The sequence below is a fragment of the Tetrahymena thermophila genome (assembly GCF_000189635.1).
Source record: "Tetrahymena thermophila SB210 genomic scaffold scf_8254653, whole genome shotgun sequence".
Lineage (NCBI taxonomy): Eukaryota > Ciliophora > Oligohymenophorea > Hymenostomatida > Tetrahymenidae > Tetrahymena > Tetrahymena thermophila.
In genome coordinates this window covers 238,179-253,263 of record NW_002476421.1, presented here as the reverse complement: position 1 = coordinate 253,263, position 15,085 = coordinate 238,179, and the positions used below count along the sequence as shown (strand labels likewise).

The following is a 15,085-nucleotide window of genomic DNA, read 5'->3' as shown; positions in this document are numbered from 1 at the left end:
CTTGTAAAAAGAATATTCTAATCATGAAAATAATTTTACTTCATAGTGCTTAGTTTTTTCATAAGAACATAAACAATATCCTAGATTAGAATAAATGTAGGAATATCTTTAAAAAAAGCTTTAGGAATATTCAAGCAAACCAAATTAGTAAGATTAAAGTTATTACACAACTTATAATAACTTTGGGTTTATATTGTATAATAGATAAGATTATCATTAAGCTATTGAAAATCTAAGAAAATCTATTGAAATTTAAACAATAATATATTAAAAGAATCTTCATTTAGATTTGGCTATTACTCAATTAAATATTGCATTTTGCTATACAAAATTAAAAGAATATTAAATAGCTATTGAGTATTGTTCAAAATCTTATTCTGATTTTCAAAAAATTATTTAAAATGATAATCCTTATTCTTTTCATTTTGAAAATTTGATTGGAACTTGCTATTATAATTTAGAAGATTACTCTAAAGCTAAATAAAAATTAAAAATCTCATAAGAAATAGCTGAATAATTCGATTTAAAAAACCTTCAAATTTTGAGCTTAAAAATTTAAAGTGAATTCTATATTAAAAAAAATGATCCTTTTAAAGTCATCTAGATATATTTCGATATTTTACCTCTTTAAGAAAAATAACTTGGAAAATATCATACTGAGATTGCTGATTTAAAATAGAACATTGCAGATAACTACTTTTAGTTAACTTTATATGATAAGGCAATAATATAAGCAGATCAATCATATTAAATCTATCTACTAAACAAAAATAAGGTAAAATAGTAATAATAAGAATATTTTATCATTAAATGCCTCAGTTAAATGTAAGATAAACATTTATAATTTAAAAAAAATTTTGATTCTAAAAATTAGTAATTATAGTAAGACTTTGTTGATTAATTTTTTTTAAAGTATAAAATCGATAGAAATAATTATAATTTTTTATTTAAGAAAAATCAAGACTAAATCATATTTTAATATTGATGATTTTTTACACAATATTAGAATTTTTTCTGAAATTTTATTAAATTTCTTATTTGTTTAAGATTTTGCTTCACTCAAATTAACAAAATAATATATAAATTTTTTATACTTTAAACTTATTTTACTATTGATCAAAAATATTATTAACAAATATTGTAGATATAATTTTTATGTGTGAAAATAATTCATATTTAATTCTATATTTTTTTAATTTTTGAATCATATTGAAATTATTTTTTTTCTTTTTAAAATATGAAATATAAAAAATTAATTTTATATCTTTATTAACAATAATAAATAATTAATTTTCATTATTATGATTTATTAATCATTTATAGGAGGGTCAAGTTGAATGACAATATATTTATTTCTTATTAATTAAGGCCATTTAATAAAAACTTCTATTTTTGATCTTAAAAAATTTAATGAAATGCTACACTGATAAAGAAAATTTTTTCTTAGTATTCAAAAATGATTTTAGGTAATAACTTACTGATGTTAGTTAGTTATTTATATTAGCTATTTATTTAGTTTGCTCTTGATTAATTCTGATTTAGAAAAATTTATCTACCAAACAAAAAAAGGGTCTGTCTGTAAATTATACCTAAATCAATTGAAAAAATTAATTCAAATAATTATTTACTTTAAATTTATAGAATAGCTGATTTTTAAAAAAATTGTCATATATCTAAATTTACTGGATATGATTAAAAGACCTAATAACCTTCTATAGGTCTATCAATAGTAATTAAAATTTACTAAATATAAATTTGGTAATTACTCTTATAAACTGTATACATAAATATAATTCATTTAATAAAATTTGATATTATATGTTAATTTTATTTTTAGTTATGATGTTACTATTAAATATAGAAAATTATAATTTCCAACAATATATTTTATCTTTAGAAATCAGGAAAAGAGCTTCATTTTTAAATTAGAGAGAAAGGAAAAGTTTATTTATATTAAATTTCCTTTTCTAATTTTACTTTCTAATTAATTTTTTTCATCTAAATCTTGTGGTGATTGTTTTTCTTCCTCACAAGCTATTTATTTATTTTAAATACCATGATAATTTGTTTCTTTTATATTGTTATCTTTATTTAAATCAATTTTTTAAAAATTATTATTTTCGGATATTGATTATTTAGATACTTTGTTCTTATTTAATATCAATTTTAGTGATTATTTTCTAGCATAATAGCCTAATACTTATTCTCCTATATCTTTGCTTTTCGTATTGTAGATTTTATTATTTTCAAATATTTATTTCATTTTACTATTCTTGTCTAAAAGTAGCTTTAAAGATTATCTCCTACTATTTTAGTCTTACAAACATAATTATGATCTTATTTCACTGGTTTAATTTTTATCTTTGTTTTAATAGTTATTTACTTATTCTATTAAATTTTTATCTTTGATTTCTTTGTTTACTTAATTAAAATAATTTTCAAATTATTTTGGAGTGCTTTTATTGATATTAAATAAAATATTTTCTTCATTTTTAAAATCCTTTTTTTGTATTGGATAGAAAAAGTCAAGGTAATTTTATTATTGTTTAAGAGTGTTTATTGATATTTTTTTTTTTTAATGAGATGATATTTTTAAAACTTCTTTAATGGTGTCTAAACGAGATACATAAGATTTTTAATATAAAGCTGAACGAAGTCTATAGATCTAGTAAAACTATAATTAGTTACCTCTAGGGTCAGTAAGTGTATCAGCATTTATTCCATTATTTTCAATTTCACTTTCTTCCCAAATTGAGTATTCTTCTTCGCTATCCTCATCATCACTATCATCATTAGAATAACTAATACTTTATACATTCAAACAATATGGTTAAATTTTCTCATTATTTTGAATTTTGAAGATAATTTACTATTCATGAAATTATTTTAAATCTTATTAATTAGAATTAAGACCCTCTTCTTATTTTAAGCTATTTTTCTTCATTTATTCTTATCCTTAATTATTTATTCTTTAATTTGTTTCTTTTTAGGCTTAGATATTTTCAAAAGTACCATTTTTAAAAATATTATCGTTAATATTTTAAAATTAAGTGTTGAGTGGGTTTTTTTCAATATTAGTGGTTTAAAGGTATTTTTCGTGATACAATTTTAAATCTGTATTCATATTTGAATCTAATTTTTAGTCAAATAGAAGAAATAAGATTTTTTATGAGTTGAATAATTTTTTTTAATTTGACTTATTATTATTGTTATTATTTATGTGTTTATTACATTTTAGGAATTTTCTTTTACTTATAAAGTTAAAAGACTTACTTGGGTGGCAAGGTTTTATTAATTAAGATTTAAGAAAATATTATAGTGTTATCATTAATGCAAGTTCTTTATTTATATCTAAGTAGATAATATAAATCAGCTTTAGATTATAATTAATTATATTCAATATTATTCAAATTTTTTGAAAGAAATAATATTTTTAAGCCAAATATTACTTTACTCGAAGAGCATTTGAGAATATTATTAATAATTTTTAAGTAAGAAAGTAAGATTCTTAACTTTAAAATGCTAATCAGTAATTAATGATCTAATTTTTAAAATGTTTGATCTTAATTATTTATTCAAAAAACTTAACAGTATCACTATTTGATTTTATTTCCAAGGTAGTTTTTTTACCTATGGAAACTAATCAAAGAGAGCAAATATAAGATGAATTTTCTTAATCTCCATATAGAAAGATATTAGGAAATTTATTTTTTGAACCTAGAGTGAAATGTCTATTTAATTTACAAAAGGCAAAATATAATATATTTTCATAACTTAAAAAATAAAGCTAAATAAGCTTAAAACAGCTTTATTTTTGAGTTTTTCATTCAAAGGAATATGCTTCCATGATCCAAAATCATGCAAACAAAGGATCATATATATTTATTATATAATAATATGTATGAATTAATATTAAATAAATAGTTTTTATTTTTATTTTTTACCATTAATTAAAAATCGTCCTTATCAAAAGTTAACTTTATTCTATTTTACACACAGACACACATTATCAGTATATGTAAAAGAAAATAAAAAAATAAAAAAAAGCCATCTTAATAAATATATTTAAGATTGATCTTTTCTTCAAATTCACTTATTTGTTTTATGTTTCTTGTAAATAAATATGCTTTAAACGCTTCAAGATGCTTTAATTGTGTATGATATAATTTTAAACATATAATATACTATTCCCTTTTATATATTTTAGATAAAATTGATACATTTGCAACTAATATTTTATAGTAAAAATATTTATCCATACCTTAAGAAAAACTATAAATCAGTATATGTTATCCAATAATAAAGTAATATCATCTGAATATTTTACTTACTTTTATACTTCATTTAAGTATACATTCATAAAATAAAAAAGTAGATATTTTTTTTTGTTTGAATGATAAGTACTGATTTATTTATAAATACTTATTAATAACTAACTATACCTAATAAAAATTAAACAAATCAAATACTAAATTATATGGCACATTCATATATAATATCTTTTGAATTGTAATACTTTATTCTATTCAAAAGCTATCTAGAGAAGTGCAAATCATATTATGAATTAATTATGGAATATTTAAATCTATAAACAACCTTTTTCTTATAAAATAAAGCTTTTAACTTTATTAAAAAAAATATTTTTAATGCCAATAGAGTTAAAATGTATTTAAATTTGAATAATCTAATAAATTTATTGGTTTTAGAGGTTTATAGGTATGTATTTTGATCATTTTTTTAAGACTTGTTATGATAATAATAAAACAAACTAACTAAAATTTAGTGTATTTAAATAAAGCTTTTCGCTCTATACACAAATAGCTAACTAAGAATGTAAGAATAGAAAATCTCTTTTTTCTTCAAATTTTGTTTATCCTAAAAATTATTGATTTGTGAAGAATTAATTTTTTTAATAAAGGACACTGGTTATTAGAATTCTTTTAAAGTCATTACTACTTACACTAAAAATTTTGAGGTTGTAATAATACTATAATTAATTAATTATTTATTTGTCTTCCTTGCCTTTTGTGCTCATTTAAATACTTGAAAAACTATATTATGTATCTTAAATAGTTGAATATTTAGCTTGGTTACTTTTTATATTAAAGAGACATAATTTAAATTTAAATATTTCAATGTTTTAAGAGTTAAGAAAATAACAATTCAATAAATGAAGTTATTAAGAGTTGTTTACAACTATATTATTAAATTATTTTATAGATAGATGGCAGTATTGCAAACAATTCATTATATGATGAGCATTGTAAAAAAATTAATGCCTTAGTTAATTTTTTAAGAAGTAAGGCGTTAATTTTTTAGGAAGTGTAAATTCTTTAATTAATTCATAAATTTCTATGTTTACCTTCAATTCAAGTAGTCTTAAAAATATTTATTTTGCTTTTTTACCTGATTGATCAATTTTAAGCTGATGCAATTTTAAAATTAATAAATTATTTGTATATTTTCTTATTGTAATTAAAAATTATTCAATTTACTAACTAACTTACAACAATTTATTTTCTTCCAGGATTTAGAAATAAATTAATTTAGGTAATAAATAGCTCATTTTTGATTTTTACTCTTAAAAAATATTTTTTTTAAAGAAGTTTATCTAAAAATATATTATATTTTTACAAATATTATATATAAAATTTTATTCATTTAATAATCTTAAATTTTAGATCAATTTTAATAAATCGATTTTATGAATCTTCCCTTAAAATGAATGGTACATAGGTACAATAATTTTGGTAATTTATTCATGATATGTTTTATTTAACATTCTTCAGTAAGAAAATCATTTTATAAATTAGTTAACTATTTATATTAATATTAAGCATTTCAAAAATATTTAAAAGTAATTCATAATATACTAATTCGATTGTATATACATGTTTTAATAGAATTTACTTAGTTACTTTTTAAGATTAACAATTTATAAATTATCAAAATAATTAGTTTCAAGGAATTTATTTGACAAAAACACATTCAGTTAACTTTGTTCTTCTTAATACGTTATTTTTATCAATATTTAAAGTAAATATTCTACATTTTTTTAATTCCTAAATTTTGAGTAAATTACCTATCAGAACTACAATTTTATGTAAAAAATAAATTTAAAAGTGTTTAATTTAAAGAAATTTATTTTAAAAACAAAAAATTTATTTTATTCATCGTTATATTTCCTATTTTTTAGCCATTATTAATTCATATGCAAATGAAAAAATTTAATTCTTTTCTCAGATTTAAATTATTTTTTCCAAATAGGCTGGCTATTATTTGATTTAAATATAATATCTAGATCAATCAAAATCCATATTAATTGTTTTATATTCAAGTAACTTAATAATATTTATCATTTACTTACTGACTAGTAACAATCTATTAGCAATTTATTTTTTTTTTAATTTAGATTCATGCACATTTTTATCATAATTTTATTTACTTTTTTCATGTTACAAATAATGAAAATATTAGTTTTTAAAACTTATTATTTATTGTTAATTTCCAATAGGCTTAGTTTTTAAACATTTTATGAATGATAAATCTTGAATGCACTTGTTAAAAAATTTGTGTCCTAATAAGTAAAAATAATATTAATTACTTTTTTAATGTATTAATAGCTTAAATTATGATATTGTGCAAAATAGAATTTAATTGCGCATTCAACCATTTCATAGTTATTTGGTGAATTCAATTATGAGTTATAATTTACACTTTTTTTCATTGAAAGATGTCTTATAGATTTATTGATAGAATTATTGTAATTTAAAATAACGCTGGAAAGCTGAGTCATTAATGCTCTAAAATGTAAGGAGCTAATTAAATTACTAAGGAAAATAATCTAAAAATATATTATCAAATAGCAAAAACAAGCTTTAAAAATGATGAATAAAATACAAAATAATATATCAACTATTAATCTTCCTGAAAATTCTCAGCTGCAAAAGTTTGATTTTAGAACCTTTATAAACTTAATATCGAACAAATCAATAGAAATCTTAATTCCAGCCTATCTCCCAAACATCAATAATCAAGCAGAAACAGATTTAAATAATATTTAAATAGCTTCAAAACTCAGATTCCTTCAAATACAAACCAATTTGTAGTGTTTAGTCCCTAGACTTATCAATTACCTAAGACTTAAAACACCAATCTAAATTATTAATAAGAACATAATCCATTTTAACTAAAAAACAACATTTTAAAAATAGAAAATTCTACTTAGCAATAATCTTCTTTTGAGTACAATCAGTAATTAAGAATAAATAAATAGCTAATTTATTAAAGTCAAAAAATAATACACTTGATGGACTAAGTTAAAAATTGACTCAGAAGAAGTTTCTATATGGGAAGATTATCAACTAAAGACTAGTGGAGTAGATACTGATTAATTTGTTGATTATAGAGGAGAATAGTTAGATTTTTACTAAATTTACAGATTGCGCTCTGCTTTATACTAATAGACTTATGGATCTCGTTTAGATACTATCTAAGAAGTATAAATCCTCTCATAGCATTTTAATAAAGAAATATCTATGGATTAATTAAAGTAATAATAAAGTTATCTTGATAAATACTATGATATTTAGAAAAAAGACTAAACCAGAAAATTTAATTAGAATAAATTACCACTTCACAAAAATCTAAAAGATTTTTCTCAAAAATGCTAACTGAAAGAATTTAGAGATCTAAATCTTTATACTAAAAAAATGAAATTACTTCTACAACATTAAAATAATAAACAATTAAATAAAAAATTTCAAAAAAATGAATAAAATTCAAAAAGAATAATTTGAGAATTATTATGAAAAAATAGAAAATGACTTACAAACCAAAAGAACATAAAAATTAAGTAAATTAAAAAGGAAAAGAAGAAAGTAAATAATCTTAATTATTTCAAAAGTAGTAAAAAAACTAATATAAATCTAAAAGAAGATAAAAAATTTGTATAGATTAGGAAGAAGCTAAGAAATTTATTTTAAAAAAACTAATTCCAATCAAATAAATTAGCTTATTAGAAGGATAATCATGAATCCCCAAAAAATAACTATAGCTGTAATACCTCTCAAAAATCTAATTAATCATCAAATATATCAAAAGGATATACATACAATACTAATGTTTCGAAAATATATCAAAGCGAAATAAATTCGAAACTTGGAAGTGAATTAATAAAATAAAATGCTTCATAACCTGCAAAATCAGTACTTTCGTATCTCAAAAAGATAGTTTCTAGCTAAATAAATTTTAGAAATAATAATAATAAAATACTAAACTTGATGATCTAATAAACAAATCTATGGATTAGAGCTCAAGTAAATAAAAATTATTTTTTAAGTAAAAATATTGAATTTAACAAAAAAAATTTGACAAAATCATATATTTGTTTAAAGAAAGAAAGATTGATGTTTCTAGTTTTAACTTTAAATAATTTTTTCAACTTACCTTAATTAATTAGAATTAAAGATAAGGTATAAATTAATTTTTATATTATAAGTGTTTTTAACAGAAAATATTTGAATATACCTAAAATGTTTATTGATTTATCTCAAAATAAATAAAACCTTTTAATGAGCTAGGGAATGAATATTTTTATTTACAAGTTTTTATTTACTGAGTGAAATCTTATGAACCAATATTTTTACTTTAAAGAATAAATAAATGAAAATATATTTTAAGTAAGTATTTAAGATTAAGAATGTCAGATTTAATTTATATTGGTTTTTTTATTAAAAAATGAAGTTTAATTTGTATTTTTCATTTTATAAAGTATTTATTTTTTCATCAAAAAACTAAATTAGAAAAGAGAAAGCAAGCAATCCATAATTAATTACTCGAATAATTTGTTTAATACAATAGAAACAGCTCTGTTAAGTTGTCTCTATAAAATAATTTTTAAAAACTAATATTTATATGGATAAAAACTAAGCTGCTAATAAAATATTAATTAATTTTAATTACTTGAGTGCAAGTTAGTAATAAATTTAAAAATAATTTACTTATTAACTTACTAACTGCGCATATTAAAGTGAACTTTTCTATTAAAAACAATTTAAAATGAATATAATTAATTGCAACATTTATTAAATTTGGCTATCTAGATATAAATAAAATATTAACTATATATCTTTATTAAAATAAATAAAACAATTTTATTCTAAAAACTCAATTATATCTCTCTATTTATCAGTATGAAATTTAACTAAAAAAATTCATTTTTTGAGGAGTGATTTTTAATGAGAAATACAGTAAGTTAGCAGCTTTCCTTTGCAATTCAAGTAAAGATTTTATAAAAAAAATGTAAATTAGATTTTGTCAGATTAATTTTTTAAAGGTTTGTAAGCAGGATAATCAGAAAATCAATGAGTTATTTTGTTTAATTTTTTTTTATTTTGTAAATAATCATAAAATTGAAATGAGATTGTTAGTTATGATTTTTATAGAGAAGAAAGATTACTTACTGTTAATCTAATTTCTAACTAGTCTATTATTATTAAGTTAAAAAAATTTTTATGGAAAGTTCTAAATAGTTTAATGACTTTTTCGTTGTTACAGGAAAACTGATTGAGAGAAAATAGAGTATTGAAAGATAATAAAAGCTTAAAAAATTACCTAACAATTTCTAAATATATTTATGTATTCATAAATACAGAAATAAATTTTATTGTTTTTATTTTTATAAAATATAAAATAAATAAATTGTTAATAATTCATTCAATAGCTTTATAATATTCATTTATTTATTTATTAACTTTCTATTTTTTCTTTGCCTTTTTTTAATTTTAGTTTTAATAAATTGTTTAGAATCAATCAATAACTACCATATAATTTTTGTATTCAAAAAATTAATTGAATTTAATAATAATTATGAATTCAAGAATTAATAATTAAATATTTAGATATTTGCTAAAAAAATAAATGTACATATTACATATAATTATTGTTATGTAATGTAAGTATCAAAATTTTAAGATTGATTGGTTTTTAATACTATAAAAATAAAATAGTTAAAATGCTCTTTTTCTCATAGTTTTTAGAGATTAAAGCTAGCAATCCAAATAAATTCTAAATTTGCGTGAATTTTTTGGGAGTTAAGAAACAAATTAGGTCATTAATTACTGAATTGCATAGTAAAGTTAATAAATAAAAATTAGTATTATCTAATGGATGAAATAAATAAATCCTACTCATAAATTTGTTGATAAATATCTAAAATTATTCTTTAAGTTACTACAAGTAATTGCGATTTAGGCTCTTAGTTTCCATAAAAAAATTAAAAATATTTAGCATTTAAAACTGCTTTATTTTTTATTATTGAAAAAAATTAAGAGCTTAATTAAAATATAATACGATCCTATTATCTTAAATTTTTTTTCCAAATCACCTAACACAGACAATCTTTTAATTTTTTTTAAGAGAAAGAAAATTCTCATCTTTTTATAAAAACATATGTAATAACTAACAAAAAAAAAAATGCAAATTACAAACTCCTTTAAAATATTATTACTCCTATTTGAATAAAAGCTAAATTTATATTCGAATTAACATGTAAAACTAAATTATGGAAGAAAAATAAATTTAAAATAAGGAGATGATCCCAATTCAAATTTAAAAAATTTACAAGAGTAATGTTCTTTTCTAAATTCTAAGTAATAACAGAAATTAATTAATTAAACAATATAAAATTGTAAAATGATAACTATTCAAATTATGATAATGAAGATGAGGTAAACAAACATGATAACTCAATGCGGCAAGAAATTGATTATAGATAATATGTAATATTCATAAAATCTATTGACCTTAAAGGAAACTAATTATAGATATTAACTTTAATTCATACTTATACTAAATATTTCTTATATCACTTTGACATTTTTTAAAAAGTTTTATGTTTATCAACAGAAAAAATATCAATAAACAATCTTAAACAATAATAATAATAATTATATTAGTTAATGATGGTATACAAAAGATTTAGGGTGGGGTCACTCAGTTATCGAGTAATATATATAATTTTGAATGAAATATTTTACATTTTTTTCAAAATACCCCCCTGGTTTCAAACTTACGACGTTTGCGCCAGGTCCCCCATATTATTATATATGAGTTATGAAAAATTTTCAATTTTTTTTAGTTCTTACTATTAATTTATTTTTTATAGGTTAATTTTGTTAATCACTGAATTATATGGTATATGATACTTAAAGCTTTCTTTCATAGGTTATTAGAATTAAATTTAGGGACTATTTGGTATTACTTATTATTTATTTTGTTATTTTATGCGATTTTTAATAATATTATTTTATGGGCGAATTTATTAATAGTCTAATTCTTCAAAAAATATAAAGTCATTTATTTCATTAAAACTATCAAGAATATAATTTTCTTCTCCATTTTCAATTTAATTGGTTTCTTCTACTTCTTCATCTTCACATAGGCTATATAGGCTTGGAAACTCGCTAAAAGATTTATAACCATCTTAGTCAAAAGAAAAACTTTAATTTTCGAAATCTTTTAGTTACTATTAGTTCCAGTTTTCTGTTTGCTCATAAGTAGCTTGGACTGGATATAGTTAATATGTTTGATAAAAGTCTAACTCTTAATTAGCAAGAATATTTATGGTGGATTATTATGTATTATCAGTCCTAGAAAAGATAATTTGGATACTATAGCAAGTCATATTAATGATTTCCTTTAAAATTAAAGCAAAATTTTTAATTTATTTTCTTATGCGAGCAATTAATTAATTGTTCAAGTTATTGTTAGTTATCTTTTGTAAAGATGTTTTTTAATTATTTTTGTTTTTATTATTTTTTATTAATTTATGTATTATTAATTTCACTAATTTAAAATAAATTAGTCAACTACTCATGAAACGGATATCTTATTAAATTCTGATATATAATTGTAAGTTTTTAATTAGCTAATTCTTCAACATCTAAATGTCACCTTATTTTTTCAATATCAAAATTAATAAATTCAATACAGTGAAGTAGTGACATAGACAGTAAATCATATTATAATTTATCAGATTTTATTCTTTAATATAAAACTTTTATAATCTGATTTAACTTTGAGTATAATACTGAGTGAATCTATCAATCTATGTCTATCTAAAAATTTGTAATAGTCTTCATTTTTTCTAAAATTGGTTAAGTAAATAATTAATATTGATTGCATGATTATTTATTAAAGCAAAAATAAATTCGTGTGTGTGTGTGTGTATGTCATGATCAATTCCTTATCTTTAAATTAAAATATATTATTAGCTTTATTATTTGTTAAAATTACGTTTTTTCATAACATTTAAACAGTCCCAAAAGTCATTTAATCTATCAGAATTGATAGTGCATAAATGATAGATGAATTTCTAACAAGTCGCTGATTAAAAAAATTTCTACCCTTAATTAATTTATTTTTACACCAATTATTGTAACAAATATAGATTGTTAATAAAAATATTAACATTTAAAATTCTAGATATTTGAAAATTATTATAGCTTTATAAGATTATATAAAAAAGTTTTAAATCAGCTTTCTATTAATTAATAATCCCTTCCTTCTGCCCCATCCTGATAAAATATAGGTTTAAAAAAGTGGAAGAGTGGGATATTACATAAGTGTATGAGGAATTAAAAAGTTATTTAAATATATATATACTGTAAAACCTCGATTATCATCTACTCTATTAGCATCCTTAATAAAGATTGTATTTGAGGCCTATAAAAATTCAAAATTATCATTTTTTTAAAATTTTATTAGTATTATTGTTATTAAATAAAGTATGGGAGATTTCCAAATTGCTATGTAAAATATTTATGAGATTTTCGACAAATAGTTAATATAATATATTTTAAGAAATGCAATAACAATTGATCAATTATAATTTATTAAAACAAAAAATATGAGAAATATGTAAATTATATTTATAAATTATAATTAAAAACAAACATTTTATTTCCTAATATATATTTAAATTATGAATATTTTAGTTAATTTCTTGGTTTTTGCTAATTATTCAGATTATTTAATTACTTTTATTGTATTTTGCATAGAAATATGTTTAATTGCTTCTTTTTTAAATTAAAGACAAATATAAATTTGTTTAAAAAAATACACAAAAAAAATTAATTTTTTCCACTAAAATTTTTATTGATTGCTTTGCTTTATCAAAAAAATTTTATTTGTATTAAATTACATATTAAAAATTCGATTCTTTAAATTCCTAGCTTTGTTTTAGTTCCCTTTAAAAAGCAGCTTGAGTTGCTAATTTAGAATTTTGCATACACTGATTAACTTTTTTAATTAATTTACAGGAATTTATCAGGTTTTAAATTGATAAAAGAAAGAGCTAGTAAATTATAATTTTTTTCGATTGAAATAACTCAATTAAGAATCTATAAATTAAAATAACTGATTTTTAATAGGCTTATTGTTTTTTCAATCACTTTTGTAGCTTAAATTATTACAATCCAAAAAAATAAACTGTTTTTATCAAGTAAAAGTGTTAGAAGGAAAAAATGAATTAAAATACCAAACAAATATAATCTTTTATTTTTGAATAAATACCATAGAAAACTTCATAAAAAAGCAGGCCTTTCATTTAAAAAAAAAACAATTTTATCTAATATAAATTGATAAGTTGTTATATTTTTTTTATTTTTTTGTAAATTTCAATTTTACTAATTAACATCTTATTCTCATTTACATAAATTCTAATCCAAAGATTTTTTTTATAGATTGCTTAATTTAGTATTTTTAAAATATTTGTAGCTACAATTGGCCTAGCATGAGATAGTCTTTTACAAATTCGAAAGTATTGATTTTCCAATTTCTGTAAATTATTAATTACTTAATTAATTATTTTTAAGTTTTTAAAATTAGTTATTTGTCATCACTACTTACTTTTATGTGTTTCAATATATTTATTCCCTTACTATTAATCTTATTTATATTCAGGAGAAGTATTTTTAAGGTTTTGCTTTTATTTGTGTATTCATAATTATGATCATCATAATTATTATTATCATTCGTTAAATCTATTTATCTGACTGGGACTATTTTTATTTGCATCAGCTTGGTAATTTATTTTTAATCAATTCTAATTTGATGTCTTCTTTAAGAATTATATTATTGTGATAAATAAAATTCGCATTATAAATATTTTAAATTTTCTTTTTAATTTATTTATTATTAAATATGATTATCTATCTTATAAATCTTTTTTGAATTTTCTCATATTAATTATGAAGTAATTCTTTTTGAGGTTTATTACTTAAATTTTGAGATTATTACTTGATAATTTGTTAATTTAACTTGGTAGAACTAAATTAATTTTTTTCATATGAAGATTTAGATCTCTAAATCCTATCTATTTAACATTTTTAGATAAATTTCTATGAATTTTTGTCAGAAAATAGTTTATTTTACTTTTATTGAATAGATTAATTTTTTTTCTAGGTATCATAGTATTTATCAAGAAAGCAATGTTGATACTATAAATATTCTCTTGGTATTTCTTTATTAAAATGTAATGAAAGAATTTATACTTCTTAATTAGTATTTATGCGGAACAGATAAGCTTATTAGTATAAAGCAAAGTGCAAACTATAAATTTAGTAAAAATCTAATTATTATCCTCTGCTATCAATAAATTAGTTAGAATTTACTCCATTAGTATTAAGTTGATTTTCTTCCCATATTGAAATTTCATCTTCTTATTATATATACATCACTTTTTAAATCATCATCATCTTAAGTTTTATTTTTTTTATTAATTAAATAAATAATAATCTCTTCTATATTAAGAGTTCTTATCAAAAGTTGATTTTACCAAAAAGATTTTTCTATTTTTGATAAATTAAATTTCTACTAAAGTTAATTCTTTTCTAATTAATAACTAAATTTTGTTATTTTTGGTCTTAGGCGACTGACTCATCATTATAAGAGTCAAAATATTCTTTTTTTTCTAGTGGGCTTTGAATTTATCCTAAATTTTATTACGATTGTTTTATTTTAGGTTATATATGCTTAAGGAGAAAGAGTAGAATTAAATTTTTATAAATATGTTTAATATTAG

At 19.4% G+C, this 15,085-nt stretch overlaps 5 protein-coding genes across 5 annotated transcripts; 2 read left to right on the top strand and 3 right to left on the bottom strand. All coding sequences in view use genetic code 6, as the record gives it.

Annotated features, from left to right (window-relative positions):
- Nucleotides 1-94: 94 nt before the first annotated feature.
- Nucleotides 95-897, top strand: TTHERM_000643469 (kinase domain protein; the record flags this gene model as incomplete). The annotated part of the gene is made up of 2 exons (XM_012797496.1): nucleotides 95-825; nucleotides 888-897. The coding sequence occupies 2 exons, from the start codon at nucleotides 95-97 to the stop codon at nucleotides 895-897; spliced, it is 741 nt and encodes a 246-aa protein (XP_012652950.1).
- Nucleotides 898-1,900: 1,003 nt separating this feature from the next.
- TTHERM_00643460 (hypothetical protein) lies at nucleotides 1,901-3,289 on the bottom strand (the record flags this gene model as incomplete). Its single annotated transcript, XM_001015365.2, has 2 exons — nucleotides 2,871-3,289; nucleotides 1,901-2,807 (listed from the first exon to the last, which is right to left on the bottom strand). Exons 1-2 carry the CDS (start codon nucleotides 3,122-3,124, stop codon nucleotides 1,901-1,903), a joined length of 1,161 nt encoding a protein of 386 aa, XP_001015365.2. The 5' UTR covers nucleotides 3,125-3,289.
- A 4,481-nt stretch (nucleotides 3,290-7,770) lies between these two features.
- Nucleotides 7,771-8,283, top strand: TTHERM_000643459 (hypothetical protein; the record flags this gene model as incomplete). The annotated part of the gene is made up of 1 exon (XM_012797495.1): nucleotides 7,771-8,283. The coding sequence occupies one exon, from the start codon at nucleotides 7,771-7,773 to the stop codon at nucleotides 8,281-8,283; it is 513 nt and encodes a 170-aa protein (XP_012652949.1).
- Nucleotides 8,284-11,065: 2,782 nt separating this feature from the next.
- Nucleotides 11,066-11,686, bottom strand: TTHERM_000643458 (hypothetical protein; the record flags this gene model as incomplete). Its single annotated transcript, XM_012797494.1, has 1 exon — nucleotides 11,066-11,686. One exon carries the CDS (start codon nucleotides 11,684-11,686, stop codon nucleotides 11,066-11,068), a length of 621 nt encoding a protein of 206 aa, XP_012652948.1.
- An 850-nt stretch (nucleotides 11,687-12,536) lies between these two features.
- On the bottom strand, nucleotides 12,537-14,738 carry TTHERM_00643440 (hypothetical protein; the record flags this gene model as incomplete). Its single annotated transcript, XM_001015363.1, has 5 exons — nucleotides 12,537-12,578; nucleotides 12,667-12,726; nucleotides 13,912-14,122; nucleotides 14,302-14,373; nucleotides 14,437-14,738. The coding sequence occupies 5 exons, from the start codon at nucleotides 14,736-14,738 to the stop codon at nucleotides 12,537-12,539; spliced, it is 687 nt and encodes a 228-aa protein (XP_001015363.1).
- Nucleotides 14,739-15,085: the final 347 nt, after the last annotated feature.